Source organism: Gymnodraco acuticeps, unplaced genomic scaffold (assembly GCF_902827175.1).
Source record: "Gymnodraco acuticeps unplaced genomic scaffold, fGymAcu1.1, whole genome shotgun sequence".
NCBI lineage: Eukaryota > Metazoa > Chordata > Actinopteri > Perciformes > Bathydraconidae > Gymnodraco > Gymnodraco acuticeps.
In genome coordinates this window covers 69,086-85,217 of record NW_022990739.1, presented here as the reverse complement: position 1 = coordinate 85,217, position 16,132 = coordinate 69,086, and the positions used below count along the sequence as shown (strand labels likewise).

General features: G+C 40.1%; 2 protein-coding genes across 2 annotated transcripts in view; one reads left to right on the top strand and one right to left on the bottom strand.

Annotated features, from left to right (window-relative positions):
- Nucleotides 1–6,451: 6,451 nt before the first annotated feature.
- The window catches only part of LOC117556548 (NACHT, LRR and PYD domains-containing protein 12-like), a 56,003-nt gene continuing 46,322 nt past the window's right edge, over nucleotides 6,452–16,132 (bottom strand). The window contains exon 16 of the mRNA XM_034231911.1: nucleotides 6,452–6,895. The gene's annotated coding sequence lies outside the window, so the exon portion shown is untranslated. The remainder of the gene's footprint in view (nucleotides 6,896–16,132) is intronic.
- LOC117556551 lies at nucleotides 11,912–13,466 on the top strand. Its single transcript, XM_034231918.1, has 2 exons — nucleotides 11,912–12,825; nucleotides 13,012–13,466. The coding sequence occupies exons 1-2, from the start codon at nucleotides 11,983–11,985 to the stop codon at nucleotides 13,342–13,344; spliced, it is 1,176 nt and encodes a 391-aa protein (XP_034087809.1). The 5' UTR covers nucleotides 11,912–11,982; the 3' UTR covers nucleotides 13,345–13,466.

Below are 16,132 nucleotides of genomic sequence, written 5' to 3'. Positions count from 1 at the left end.
CCATTTTATTATCCTCGCATTAGCATTATTAGCATTAGCATTAGCCCAGCGCAGAAACGCAGAGAGTCTAACTTATGGCAACACAAAATAAAACATGGGAGTGGTGGAGATGAGGAGGTGCCGGCGTTCTGGCGATTTACTCGGAAGTCCCAGCAGCTTCTACTGAAGCCAGTCCCTAACTCCGGGGACTTCCGGCCGGGGACTTTGGGCGGCAGTATACGCCGTGAAGTGGTTTGCGGCCTGCCAGTAAACCCAAAGCCCTAGGGACTTTTTCCAGTGTGAACGTGATCTGTACTTAGTTCATGCGAACTAAAGAGTTCACATGAACTAAGTTCACATGAACCTTTGTGGGAAAAAGTACCGCAGTGTGAATGCGCCTCTTGTCATCGTTGGAAAAGCTCCGTCTCTCCTGCACAATGATCTCATCGGATCCAAATATGGTCATTTGCTTTGTATCAGCAACCAATCGTGAAAGCACAAAAGGGTCTTAAACCAAGAAACGAAATCTCATTGGCTGGTGTCAATTTCTGACAACGTGATTCGTTCAGATGCATCACGTGGTGTGCTAAAACACTTCCTGGTTAGCTTTCCGCTCGAAATGTAAATCTCAAAATGGCAAAATAACGGCGAAAAAAACGTTCACAGAGAAGACAACAACAATTGTCACTTGCACGAAGCAAGGTTATACAAAACACAAATGACCCCGAACATGAAATACCTTCACGGAGTGCGTCGATGCGCACGCTGTCATCCAAAGAACAGAGGGTTTAGCTAGCGCCTCACTGCAATCTTTAAAGGTCGTTTTCTCAAAATGAGTTTTTTCTCCTACTCTGAGTCCGAAATGTCCACTTCAGTTGCACTTACATACACCAAACTTTCCAGTTATATTCCTATCAATATTATGAAGGCTTTTACAGAAGGGTTTGTTCATATATCATTCATAGCCTGAATTATATAAGATTGTATACCTAGAAACATGGCGAAAATTGATATTTTAGGGCTGTTGACAATATTTTCTGATTTATGGAGTGATAAAGAGAGATATCTAAAATCCCTTCGGTGAAAGCCTTAGAATGCTAAAATGAAACGAGAATTTTGAACCTGGCTTTATCCAAAGTTCAGATTTCGGTTCCTGAAATGTGTTAAAATATGCGCAAATGTAATGAGATAATGGATCATTTATATATATATTACTCTAGTTGTAGAGGTGGTGGGCTGAGGAGTAGCTGGTGGTCCACTCTTTTTATTGGGTTGTTTGTTGGAGATACAAATCCAAAATCCTTTTTTGCGCCATTCTAGAAAGTTGTCACTCTGCAGTGTGTGTGTCGCGTCAATTACGTCACTCTCCCAAGACCTACGACCTAGATGACTCGGATTTTACTTATTTGGAAAATAAATTCTAACCACCTGATATATACAAATATATACTATGACTATTATATGCTACTGTATACAGCTAATTTTATTTTAAGTAAAATCATAACTATTTTATGTAGTTTAATCATTTTTATTTAGGTGGTCACTCAGTTTTTCAAATGTACACCACTTGCCAACAGGGGGTGCTGCAGCACCCCCAGCACCCCTACTTCCCGCGGCTATGGATGGAGATGCCCATGGTCAGCACGCTCTCTATGGTTCCTCTGTAGAACGTGGTGAGGATGGGAGGAGGGAGCTGTGCAGGAAGTGTAGGCGCTGCTGTGCCTTCTTAAATAGTGATGTAGTGTGAGTGGACCAGGTCAGACTGCTTGTGATATGCACCCCCAGGAACTTGGTGCTGTCTGTAGTCTTCACTGCTGTGCCGTTGATGTGGAGTGGTGGGTGACAGTGCTTTTTGTTCCTGAAGTCGACAATGATCTCTTTTGTTTTATCGACATTCAGGATCAGGTTGTTGGTGTTACACCAGTCTGTCAGATGTTTCACCTCCTCCCTGTAGGCATGTTCGTTGTTGTCCCTGATGAGTCCCACCACTGTTGTATCGTCCGCGTACTTTATGATGTGGTTGGTACTGAACCTGGAGCATAAGCATAAGCGCCATCAATAAAAGTAGTAGTACCGTTAAAGCCTTAACGATACCCATCCCTATGTGGATGTCAGTTTTACACACATTCTGAGGCCGCCGTGCCTATGTTTTTGTTTTCACTGCTAATGTATGCTTATGTTCTATTAGTGCATTAAAAAAATCATTAAAATCATTAATGAAGTTTCAGCTCAGACCCCACGCTTAATATGTCTCCCCTTGGCCCACCTACATTTCTCCAGGCCCACCCACACAATAATTCCTGGCTACGCCACTGGTTCAACTACGCACACCACATAACACATCATCTCGGCTCGCGCAGCACGCTCACAGGCATAGATTGCGCAATAATGTATTGCGCACCTTGGAGGTGAAGTGCAGGCATATTGTCATTTAAGGGAATGCGTAGTTCTTTTGGAACACATGTGTTTCTTTTAGCCTATTTACCTCGTTAACGTAGTAATAATACTCATTACATTGACAAATTGCATTATTTGTAGGGATGTAACGATATATCGAATATGGCGATATCGCGGTAAATAAAAGTCTTAATACCGTCGTGAGACTGACAAAATCTACCGCGATTTTTTTTTTTTTTAAACCATTATTCAACCAGATGGTCCCATTGAGATCATCGATCTCTTTTTCAAGGGAGACCTGTCCAACATGGCAGCAAGTAGGTTACAACATGAACATAAAACAACAGATAACACAAAAGGACATCGTATTTACAGGGCTACATGTACACACCTAGTAGGGATGCCAGAAACTGACCATGATCAAATTCGAAAATCGGACAGCCCTGGCGAATATTAATCGATTATTCGCCGCCCCCCTCCCCGCGGGAGAGAACAACGTTTTTTTGTAGCGACCCCATGGGGTCAAAAGGGACGGTGTTGGTTCCTTGGAGTTTTTCGGACTGTGTCACTCGAAAGAATGTTGCAATGAAGGCAACAGTTGGGACATGTTTGGGAGTTGGTTGCAGAGAAGGCAACCCAGAGCATGTTTACTCTAATGAGTGATGGACGGCCTGTTTGTGGATTTTATTTTGTTGTCTAACTTGTGCTGGTTCGCTATTTTGTTGTTGTTGCTGATATAAATAAAGTTTGTTTGGAGCTTAAACAACCGACTAAGCCATGTATCGAAGGGACGAATTGAACCCCGTCACATATGGTGTCAGAAGTGGGATGGCTAGTCGGAGGAAGCTGGGCGGCCTTTGCGGAGCGGCGAACGGGACTACGATCCCGGCGTCAGCAGCAGGAGGAGAGCGCGGCTGCCGGGTCGGAGCGGGCATGGGAGACGAGGATGAGGACGGGTCCTGGGTGGGCCCAGCGGCTCCTGCGGCCTCGGTGTCGGCCAGTGGACCAGGGCGAGAGGGGTTCCTGTTGGCGGAGCTTCGGGACCTACGGACTTCTCTTTCGGTTGGTGATCCGTATCTTCGGTCGGACTCCGATGGCCGGCCTGGTCGGCCGGCGCCTAGGTGGAGGCACTGTGCGGTGCGGAGATTCCACAGTGCCAGTGCGGTGAGGACATGCGAACTGTTTGTTGCGGTTTGGGACGCATTGCCAAAGCGTGGAGGTGGCTGTTTGTCTTTCCAGGTTGCCGCACATCGCCAACCTTGGGGAGGGAGAGGATAATGTGACGGAGCGGGTCACAGAGTGACTGACTCCGTCACTGACAGCCGACACACACACACACACACCACACACACACCAAACATTTCCTGCTCTCTTCCCAAATGAACCATGCAATTTCTTATTTATTTTACTTTTGTTTAATTATGGGGAATGATTATGTTAAGAGGGGGTTAATCTGTTTTATGTTTGGGTCGGATTTTTATGTTGAAATGTGGTTTTGAGCTAATTGTGTCACCTGTTGACGGTAAGCCTGTGGGAGGGGCTATGGGCTCATAAGGGACGGGTTTTTTTCGGACTGTGTCACTCTGAAGAATGTTGCAGTGAAGGCAACAGCTGGGACGTGTTCGGGGATTTGTTGCAGAGAAGGCAACAGCCAGAACACGTTTACTCTGAATGAGTGATGGACGGCCTGTTTTTGTCTTTTATTTTGTTTGTTTAAGGTATGCTGGTTCGTATATTTTGTGTTGCTGTTAAGAATAACGTTTTTTGGAGCGTAACCCAACCGACTAGGCCAGTGTTTGTGAACGGACAAATAGAGCCCCGTCATATATGGTGTCAGAAGTGGGAAGAGAGCAGGAAATGTTTGGTGTGTGTGTGTGTGTGTCGACTGTCAGTGACGGAGTCAGTCACTCTGTGACCCGCTCCGTCACAATTTGCACTTGTCAGTTCGAAGTAGTTCCACGAGGAACTCTTCTTTGAACGTACCGCTTTGTTCATCTTTAGTTGTGTTGCTCTCACTGTTCTGTATATCGGCAATAAATTAATCGCACGTGTGACGGGGGCGGGGTCGGTGTATAGCTGCGCTGCTGGCTTCCTCCAAGTTTACAGTAAAACAAACTGGTGGTGTGACCAATGGCCATTTACAATTATTAATACTATTACTATTATTAGCATTAGTGTATATTTTGTTTGAAACTAAGCCAGGAAAAAAAAGAAAAACATAAATAATAATAAAAATATATATTTAAAAAAAAATCGAATTACATTTTTTTATTTTCGATTATGGAGACTGTAACGAATATTCGAAAAATCGAATAATCGCTGGCATCCCTAATACCTAGAGACATTGACAAGTACCAACAGTATATTTATACCTCGCCCTGTCAATAAGCCTCACCTTCTTGGCAAAAACTGTATTGTTTTTGAAGTGGTGGAGAGACAATGCACAGTTTGACCCACTGCTGTCACCCATGGCCAAAGCATATCTCTCTGTCCCAGCAACATCAGTACCAAGCGAGAGAGTTTTTTCCACAGCAGGGGATATGGTAAACGCCCAAACATCCCAGCTTCTACCGGGAAATGTGGACATGCTCATATTCCTAAAAGATAACCTTGATGATGCTGAGTGAGTGAGTTAGAGTTAAGTTACTTGAAAAACTAAAGTGAAACTTGATTTATTCTATTGCAGGGTCTGATTATTATATTGTTGACACTTTAAAATACTACTATCCTACTAAAATGCTGTACAAATCAGATGTATTATTTAATAAAGAAAAACAAATTAAAGTAAAAAAAAAATTATTATATTCACATTTTTTTCCTTTATTTTTCAATATCGCGATAAATATCGTACCGTGGACTTTTTAATCGCGATATTATCGTACCGTGAGTTTTTGGTATCGTTACATCCCTAATTATTTGGGATTAAAATAATGGTTGTTGGTAATGTATTAGCGACCCCCACAGATGTATGATTTCACTGCGTCCGTGGGAGCTCAAAGCTCAAAATTGGCTCCCAGATAACTCAAACCCTGGGCTTAACTGGACAAGTGACTTTCATTTAGGAGCAGTTGGGTTAAACACGATAACAAAGGGTTTAATACACAAAAAATGTTTGACGAATTATAACGGATGAGTGAGGGGGTACTTATAGAATGGCGACCAGCTCAAGGGGTACACGAGACAAAAAAGGTTGGGAACCACTGCCTTAATGGACACGGTGGTGGTGGGCAGCTACATGGGGATGCTGCGGATATTCTCCCCAAACGTCAACAAGACCAGCGAGGGAGGTCCGGCTGACGCCCTGCTGCTGGAGGTCCAGCTTAAAAACGCAATCATCCAGGTGGAAGTGGGCAAGTTGGTCTCGTAAGCAGACTGAAACTCAGGGAGAAGGCCATCAAAGGGTTAAAATAGATTGCCTTATGGTGGAATATAGGTTAATATAGTGTATATTTAGGTGATGAATGGAGAGAGTCTACTGGTAAAATGTAAGTGAATGATGTGCTTACTATGAGGTGCTCTCCATGGAGGATGGAACATGACATATATATATATAAAAACAACAACAAAATGAGATTATTAAATACGGATAAGGGAACAAATAATATAATAATTGTTGGTATAAACAAATTACAGATTATAAGGTTAGTTTTTGGTGAATAGTATATTGTAGTATATCTGTAGTGGTATGTTGAAGGTGCTCTTCTGAGAGTATCCTCAAACAACCTTCAAATAGCAGCAACAATGGATCACTGAAGGACAAAAGAGAGCAGGCTGCAGAGAGAGGAAGAGCCTGTGTGTTTCAACCGTCCCAAGTAACGAACATTAAGGTAAGACGGGTTTGCCATCAGGATATCAAACATTATTCACAATTGTAAATGTATTATCTCGGCCTGGGTGTTGTAGTATTTGTTGTTGTCAGTCCCCTCAGGAGAGAAAGCTTCATGTTGTCTCCGTCCATATAGTCAGGTGTCAGCAAACACAACCAGCAACATGTGGTATAAAAGCACAACAAAATAAATTAATCTAAAACTAGATACATTAAAAACATGTGATAATAACAATAATAACATTCAGATCAGAATCAGAATACCTTTATTAGTCCCACAGAGGGGAAATGTACATTGTTACAGCAGAAAAGAGCCACAGACAGCTTAATGTTACCTCAAGCATGCATACAAAAGTATTAAAGATTAAAAAAACTGAAAAACGCAATCATGTGCTTCTTGGTATTGAATATCTTCCTACTCCATGGAAATGTTACTCACTGCAGTTTATTTAGACTAGGTTTATGAAGAAAACGTGTTATTACCGGGAACATGAGTGAAAAATAGTCACGTGAGATTAATTGAGTCGGGGTGATTAACGCAAAAATGTCATAATTGAAAACTGTTCTTCGTGTTCTCCGTAGCCGTTCTTCTGACTGTTTCCAAAGAGTTGAGGGACAGAAATTGAACCTCATGCAGGATTACGGGGCTGAACGCACTGCCATTTGTTAAGAAGACGATATTCCCTCATGGACCTGGAAGATAAACAGGGAGAATACTCTTGTTATAGAACCAACGATCACTGAAAACAGAGATCTCTTAAAAAAGTTAACAAAAGTTCAATGTGATGTTCAGAGAGATATTTATATATTTATTTAAAATATATAATATGTAACATTTCCTTATTCAAATGTCAAAAAATGATTACCCTATGGTATTTAAACATTATTTGTGAGTTGTGTTCATCCAATACCTGTTCTTTCACACAAGTGAAAAGCTAGCATTAGGCTATAAAGCAGGGTTGGCCAACCAGTCAGATGTTAAGAGCCACATTTTGTCTATGTTACTGCAAAGAGCCACATCAAACACACTGATACCGCTTGTTTCAGTTTTTTGTTTTCTGGAGACAAGATTTCAACCACGTCACTGATGCATTTTTGTGGCATTGGCAGGGCCGCCTTAATGCACGGGCTGACCTGGGCTGAAGCCCAGGGGCCTACGGAGATCAGGGGCCTATCATGAGCCAATTTTTTTTTTTTTCCGGATGTTTTTAATTTTTTTTTAAATAAACAAAGTCTTGGCTTTCAGAATATTAAACTTTTATTTCCAAAATCACACGATAAATACATTTTTGAAGCTTGTAAAGGGAAGAAGACAGCTCTCCCTCGCCACTCTGCTGTTCTGCTGTTCCCCTCCCTCCGCTGAAATTATGAATGTAAGGCGTATAGTTATCTTAGATAACACGGCAGGGTCCGTGACAGTTTGTTTTCATCTGGTTTCAAATAAACAAAGTCTTGGCTTTCAGAATATTAAACTTGTTTCGGCAAATTCAGATGATAAATACAACTTTGAAGCTTCGGCATAATACTAACAGCAGGCATGACAACAGCCGGTGTTTCTCGTGAGTGTTTTCCCCGGGAAACAAACACAATACACACAAACGCAAAAACACACACACACACACACTTGTGAGCTTCCCCCAGACCAGTAATCCAAACGAAAATATCTTCCCTCCGTAGTATTTTGATAATTTGCTCCGCTAATCAATCAGATCGATGGATTCCAGAGATTTTTCTCAAAAATGATGACTCCGAAACAGTCAGTGGGCACCACCTAACAGCCAATCAGAATGAGAATATGTTTCACATGTGATTTATTGAAATTGCGAGTGATTGAGTGACAGATGAAGGTTGTTTAGGAGAAAAAGTTTGAGAAGAAAAAGTTTGAGAGTGGCACTCGGAAAAGGAAATTGTTGAGGGAAAAGTAGTTTTGAGACAAGCAGCTATTACAAAAAATACCGAAACTTACAGGTTGTTTTAAACCTGTAGGCCAGGATGAGGAGGAAGGACAGATGAGTTCTGTACCGAGCGGCAGCGGTGCCGGCCGCGGGGCCTCGGAGCCAAGTAGGCCGTCTGCTTCTGATAGCGATGGAGTAGCGGGAGAGGAAAAACAGACAGGAGGGATGATGGAGGAGATGGAGAGGACGACGAGGACTTGCTACGTGGAGGGGAGCCAACGGCAACCGGACAGATACATGAGGGAGGCCCGATACGTCACTCATCTGGAGGAGAGGACCAGACGCGCGTGGCAGAGTGGAGAAGTGCGATCACAGAGCCTGCCGAGGCTATAAAGGACTTTGATTTGTTGTTTAAATAGGGGGCCTACAAAACCAAAAAAAAAAAAAAAGCCCCAGGGCCTGATGGCAGGTTAAGGCGGGCTTGGGCATTGGGATGTATATTTTTTAAATCCTCTGGAGCAGAGAGAGGAGCTGTGGATTATTGTTATTGATTAATGCATCAGTGTTTCTTGGGGTCAAAAACACTAAACTCACAACTTGAAATGAAAGCGTTTAGTTTATTTAATAAAAGAGCTCATGTTCAATGTGAAAAGTGACAGTAGTTATAGATTATTTGCAATTTGGTGCTATATAATATATTTAAAAAAAAAAAAATTATATATATTTTTTAAACACCTTGAATTTCAGGGGGTGCGCGGGGCTCCGTTGGCGGGGTGCAGCGCCCCTCCAAGACAATGGTAGGGGAAACACTGGATAATGTTTAATCAACGATAGGTTTTCCCCCCCTCAAAGGTGATTGGTTCACTGCATCGCAGGTATTATTGTGATTGGCTCTTGGGCCACATCCAAATTAGACGCGCTGGCATCCTCTCATACTGACACCTGACACCACGCATACACACGTAGGGAGAGCCGGGACGAAAGCAACACGGGACCAAAGTAACGGAGCGATTTTATCCGAGCCCAAACAACTTTGACCGGCCAAATTACGTCAGAATTATCAGCATTCGATACTTAACAGACCTACTAAATATCAGGTTTAACTCTGAGGAGTAGTGTTGTCACGGTACCAACATTTTGGTTTCGATACCAAGTCAAGAATTGCGATTCCGATTCTTTTTCGATACTTTTCTTAAAAAAAGGGAAACAGTCTTAAATGTAATTATTGTGCTTTATTTCACACCAGAACCATAACACAAACTTTTAAACAATGAGAACAATAAATAAAATAAATTACAAGAATTCGTATTAAATAAAATTAATACATGTCTTACAGACAGGCCGAGGCGCAGCGGCAGCTGCACTCCCACTTGCAGCCATGCTTCTCGTTTTCTCACATGCTCTGGCAGCTAGCGCATGCACGAGAGAGGGGAGGCACTTAGAGCGTGCTTGAGAAGGGAGGGGCTGCAGGCACGGCTGCAGTGCAGGGAGTGGAAGCAGAGCGCTGAACGCACACGGCTCTTATTAAACAGCGCTTTCTCACCGGAGTACTTTTCTCCGTCATTCTTAAAGTACCGATACTAATGAAACGGAGGAATCGTACCGTTTTTAACGGCAGGGTATTGCGGTACCTTTCAAGTATTGGTACACCGTGCAACACTAGTCAGGAGTCAGTGTCTCTCCCCCAAACTCACACATATAAAATTCGATATGAACTGAAGAGCCGCATGAAACTAGGCAAAGAGCCGCATGCGGCTCGAGAGCCGCGGGTTGGCCACCCCTGCTATAAAGGAACTACATCACAGTCACATGGTTTAACATCACAGCCAATGAGGAGATGAGTTTCTCCGTGATCAGTGTGATGACGTTATTATGAATTTAGCCACTCGTTAGAACCGCCTGTTTAAAGACACTCTTTGAGCTTTATATTATTTAATAGTTAAACATTTATTTTCTTGCTGTTTTTGTGTATATTGAAGGCATTATTATTTAGTGGCGTTATTGCAGTGAGTTAAAGGCATTTTGAAGGCATGTTTGAGCACTGGGTGTAATTGTATATATTGGAGACAGGTGGTGGAGGGAGTAGAGCACTAGTAGGCTCATGGGCTGCGGTCCAATTGTCCGTTTAGTTTAGGAACCTTCCTAACGGAGTGAAATGACCCGGAAGAACCTCAGTGACCGCCATGATAAGAGCTGTTGGAATTCTCTAGATGATAGGAAAGGAGGTTTGAAATGTCCTTTATAACCTCCTTTAGCTTAGGAAACACTGGACCTTCCTTTACGAAAGGAAAGGAGAACATGCTGCCCTAGCGGCCGTAACATTTACCTTGACTCAACATTGTGACGGAGAAATTATATCATGAAAGTTACGGTGCTTATCAAGCATTTTACTTGCCAAAGGGCTTTGTTTTGAACGTCCAACACTATGATAATCAAAAGGAGAAATATGAACGCTACTTTTTTACTGAAATGATCAAATAAAGTCAACATTTCATAGTGTTTACTGAGCTGTGTGGGGTTTTCTTAAACTTTAAACATGTTTTAATGGTGGTACACACAGTGGTAGATGTTAAGGACTAACACTAATATCTGTTCATACATTCATCATAGGTATTGGGATTCACGTGGATTCATACGTGCGGACCAGAGGGGGAGGAGCATAAGTTTCACTTCACTTTTCTATTTCAATTCTACGGAAGAGGATTAGGGCCACATAAAAAATTTTTTTGTGAGGATTTGAAAAAAATATTATTATTTTTTGTTCTGAGAAAAAAGTCAGAATTCTGACTTTAATCTCAGAATTCTGACTTTTTTCTCAGAACAAAAAAACATTATTTTTTTTGGGAGAAAAAACTCAGAATTCTGACTTTAATCTCAGAATTCTGACTTTTTTCTCAGAAAAAAAAAATATATATATATTTGGGAGAAAAAAGTCAGAAATACCGGTAACTGTCGAACCAGCTTCACTGCGATTTACACATTGCAGTAGGCAACAATGGAGGACGTGAGTGAATTTCTGCGCGCCAGAGGGGTCCAAGAGGAAACCATATTGCAAATGGAAGAACAAAAGGTGAGTTATAAATATATAAGTGTGTTTTGGGCGTTCGTAAAAACAACGAAAAGGCGTTAGAATATGAAATGCAGACATTGATGAGCTAGCAGCAAGTGCATTAGCTTATATGCTATGGCTCCCCCCATCTAATTCAGTAAATAATGGTTTAGTTCGTTGACACGCAAGTTTGTGCTTGTTGGAACAGTGGCGACTAACCAAGAGCAACAGCCTGGTGGTTTTCATGTTTCTGTAGAGAAGATTTCATTAAGTGTGTTTAACAAGGCAGCTAGCTGACAATCAGAAGGCTATTAACCATCAAAATGATCAACATCTCAAACATCATCTCGTCTAGAATGGAGTAAGACAGTTGTGGTTGTGGCCCACAACCACAACTGTCTTACTCCATTCTAGACTTGTTTCATAAAATGCGTATTTTTTTACAATATATATATATATATATATATATATATATATATATGCCTATATATACGCATTTTATGAAACAAGTTAGTGAGGTTAACAGTAAGAATGTTTAACACTTTCTGGCTTTAAATTAAAGGTAGGATTTGTGTTCCTGCATATAAAGTGTTCCTGATAAATAAGATCCGTACTCCGTAATGGACACTTTTACTGAGCATATACTGTGTAAAATAGGAAGAAGAGTCTTAACCTTACAATATTTAAACAATATATTTTCTTTTCTTTTTTGCAGATTAAAAGCAACGTTATTGTCTGATGTACAATTCAACTGGCATATTACAACCCCTCCTACGAATACCAAATTGTCCTCTTTATATTCTGCATTACATCAGTTTGCTGCGCTGCTCACAACAATGCCTGCAGAGCCAGATTTGGATGACTTAATTAAACTATACTTCAGACTTTCCCTAAGTAACAAAGAAATACTTGCTATTTTGGCACACACTAATCACATTGTAATTAGTGTCCGAACATTAAAGAGAATTTGTAAAAGACTTAACCTGTTCAGGAGGAAGAACCAGTCTGACTTGGAGGAAGTGCTAGCTTTTGTACAGCATGAGATCATGACTAATGGACAGATGCAGGGATACCGTTGGCTTCATCTCCGTGCAATTCAACAGGGCCTTGTTGTGTCACAAGATAGCATAAGACGCATCATCAAACTGGTTGATCCACAAGGTGTGGAATTAAGACGAGCCCACCGCTTGAGAAGACGTCAGTACAGATGCAGAGGGCCAAATGCACTTTGGCACATGGATGGTTATGATAAACTAAAGCCCTATGGCATTGCCATCAACGGCTGTATAGATGGTTTTAGCCGCTATGTGTTATGGATGGAAGCCTATATCACAAACAGTGATCCTAAAGTAGTTGCAAGTTACTTTATCAAAACAGTTTCAGGTATAGGTGGATGTCCAGAGAGGATTCGTGCAGACAGGGGCACGGAAAATGTTTCTGTTGAAGAAATGCAGATGTTTTTGCGAAGGAACCACCCAGACAGTTTTGCTGGGGAGAGAAGTTTCCTTTATGGAAGAAGCACAGCAAACCAGCGCATTGAAGGATGGTGGGGTATACTCCGCAAACAGAGTGCGCAGTTCTGGATGAACCTGTTCCAAACTCTCCAGGAAGATGGCCACTTCACAGGAGACTTTTTGGACAAAAGTCTTATCCAATTCTGTTACCTTAATCTTGTTCAGGTAAAATATTTTATTTATTTCTGAGATTAGTCATTAATAAAAGTAGTATGAGTAATAATAATATTATTGTTCACTATGTTCGTGGACATTGCAGCAACCTCAGCCTCCATCTAGACAGGTAGAAGTTATGTCCGAAAGCTTCTTAAGACATGTCGTCTACATTTACTGTGCTTTTTTTCTATGCAGGATGAACTTGATGAAGTGGTCAACACCTGGAATTCCCACAAAATCAGACCAAGATCAACTGATGACACAGCATCTGGTCGGCCAGTGATTATGTACTCATTCCCAGAGTTGCACAGTGCTGAGGATAGACTCAAACCTATTGCCATGGAGGAGGTCAATTTGTGTATGTTAGAGTGTACTCCCAAAGGCCAGTTTCCGTGCGATGAAACTGTTTTTGAACTGTGTTGTCTACTCATGGCGGAAAACGGATGGGATGATCCAGCAGATCCATTTGCTGCAGCTGATCTATACATCCTGTTACGAGATGAAATACGACGACAAGTATTTGATTAATGGTACATGTAGCGTACATGTCATTATGCAAAACACAAAATACTGTTCAGGACAAAACTGACCTTAAAAAATAAGTAATTATTTAGTCAAAAATGTATCAATAAAAATCATAGTCAATGGTATTTCATGTATTCCTTAAATGTTTGTCTCTCAACACTATTTTCATTTTTCTTTACAGCTTTTCAACAGTTTTTTTTTTTAATGGTAGCCTACTGTATGTATGGGCCAAATCTTTGTTACATGTTTCTACATTGTATACACAAATAATGTACCATGTGTTACACAATGGTAACAACTGATTGCTAATTTTCACTCAGTTGCCAGATTATTTCATGTGCGCTCTAAAAACAGTAAGGGACCAGTCATTAATATTGCCATGTAGTTTGCTGCAACTGAGAAGGCCTTGCTTACACTGGACAAACTTCCTCCTTTAAGAAAGGATAACAACGCCATTCACTGACATAACAAACCTGCTAGTGCCATTTATTGGTGAATACAAACATCACTTTAGAATGACTTATTGATTGCCACATGCATACAATAATGAACATGTTAATTTTTCAGTATAACTCCATTGTTTTTACTAAAAATGTCTGATCACATTCTTGCAAAAGTGTAAGCACAAATTGAATGATTTAAGCAATAGATACATCGTTCACACCTTTTTGCATAACACATTCATTAAATGGATCAGATTGTCTTTATGCAGTAACACATTTTATTTATTTCAATTACTTATTTCAAATTTCAAAATGTGGTTACATTTATGTATTCTCGGAACTCAATGAAACAATTTAGCCGTAATAACTTGAGGTGAACAGACTTTGGGAAGCTTGGTTGTGAGTTCATACTAATAGGAGCACATTTGATCCAATGCTGATACAATGAGTATGTCAGTGCAGTATTCATCATATGTTCTCAGTATTGATATACATCAGTCTTTTACCTGTATCACCATAACATTACAACCTAGTGTTGGCAAAAATAAACAATTAACTTTATTAAGACAATAAAGGATACCATTTCTAGACAATTAAATACACATTTGTAAAAAAGGCATCAAGAACTCAAAGCATAGATAAACAGAATGGTAGTGTTCTTAATGAATTTTCAATTATTTTATCATTGTTTTTAATGCCACATGACTAATTAAATTCTCACATTAGTGTCAAATATGAATTACTATAAGATATTTTAGAGAAGTCTTGGAACAACTATTGTAAAGCTTATTTATTCAATCACTTTATACCCATAAGAATAGGAAACTTTATCAACATTCAATTGAAGGCCTGCATACAAATGTGGTGTAAGAAAATACATTTGATTCACAATGTAACCTTAACTTACATTTCAATGTTAAAAGTAACATTTAACAAAACATGAGAATTCCGCACAAGGATGACCGGAAAATTACAGCCCTTTTGCTTTGCTTTTTTTTTTAAATTATTGGTTGATCCACAAGATGTGAAATATAGAAACGGAACAAATATCTGCCTGTAATGTGCCAGTGCAATAACAATTATTAAAGTATCCAAAAATAAAAGATAGGTTTTGTTGCACACAACAATGCCTGCAAAACAGATGTTGAGACTTAATACAATTTACCTTCAGAATGTCTTTCAGTATCAAAGCAATACTTGCAATCTTAGTAAAAAGCAAACAATTGTAATCATAACTTCTCATAACTGAGATAACTGGTAGAAGACTAGTTCAGTCTGTTTATATGCACATCTGAGAGGTGTGTGTGTGTGTGTGTGTGTGTGTGTGTGTGTGTGTGTGTGTGTGTGTGTGTGTGTGTGTGTGTATAGGGAAAGTGTGTATGTGTATCTACTTGTTTAGAAGAACCAACCAGTCCACCACTTGAAACTTTAACAAGACATTTGGAATCAAGGCAATGTGACACCTGAGGAAACATTTGATCATACAACATTTTAAGCATTATTTTAAGATTATGTCTTAATTACTTTTTACACTAGTATAAAATATGTTCTAAATAAACAAGATGTGAAATATAGAAACGGAACAAATATCTTAAAAATAATGCTTAAAATGTTGTATGATCAAATGTTTCCTCAGGTGTCACATTGCCTTGATTCCAAATGTCTTGTTAAAGTTTCAAGTGGTGGACTGGTTGGTTCTTCTAAACAAGTAGATACACACACACACACACACACACACACACACACACACACACACACACACACACACACACACACACACACACACACACACACACACACACACACACACACACACACACACACACACACACACCTCTCAGATGTACATATAAACAGACTGAACTAGTCTTCTACCAGTTATCTTAGTTATGAGAAGTTATGATTACAATTGTTTGCTTTTTACTAAGATTGCAAGTATTGCTTTGATACTGAAAGACATTCTGAAGGTAAATTGTATTAAGTCTCAACATCTGTTTTGCAGGCATTGTTGTGTGCAACAAAACCTATCTTTTATTTTTGGATACTTTAATAATTGTTATTGCACTGGCACATGTCTTAATTACTTTTTACACTAGTATAAAATATGTTCTAAATAAACAAGTATGCTTTGAACAAGGCACTTGCTTTGCAACTTTATATTCCAGTCAATGGTCAGATAAGGGGTTAGTTACACATTCATGCTTTTACACAAGTTATTCACCTGGGTAAGTGGCATATCATTTTACAATTTACACAAAAAGTAAGAGGGAGCAAACAGTACATTGTATTTTACAACTGTCTGTTTCCATATAAGAACAATGAAGCATGCCACTGTTCTTGTTTGAATC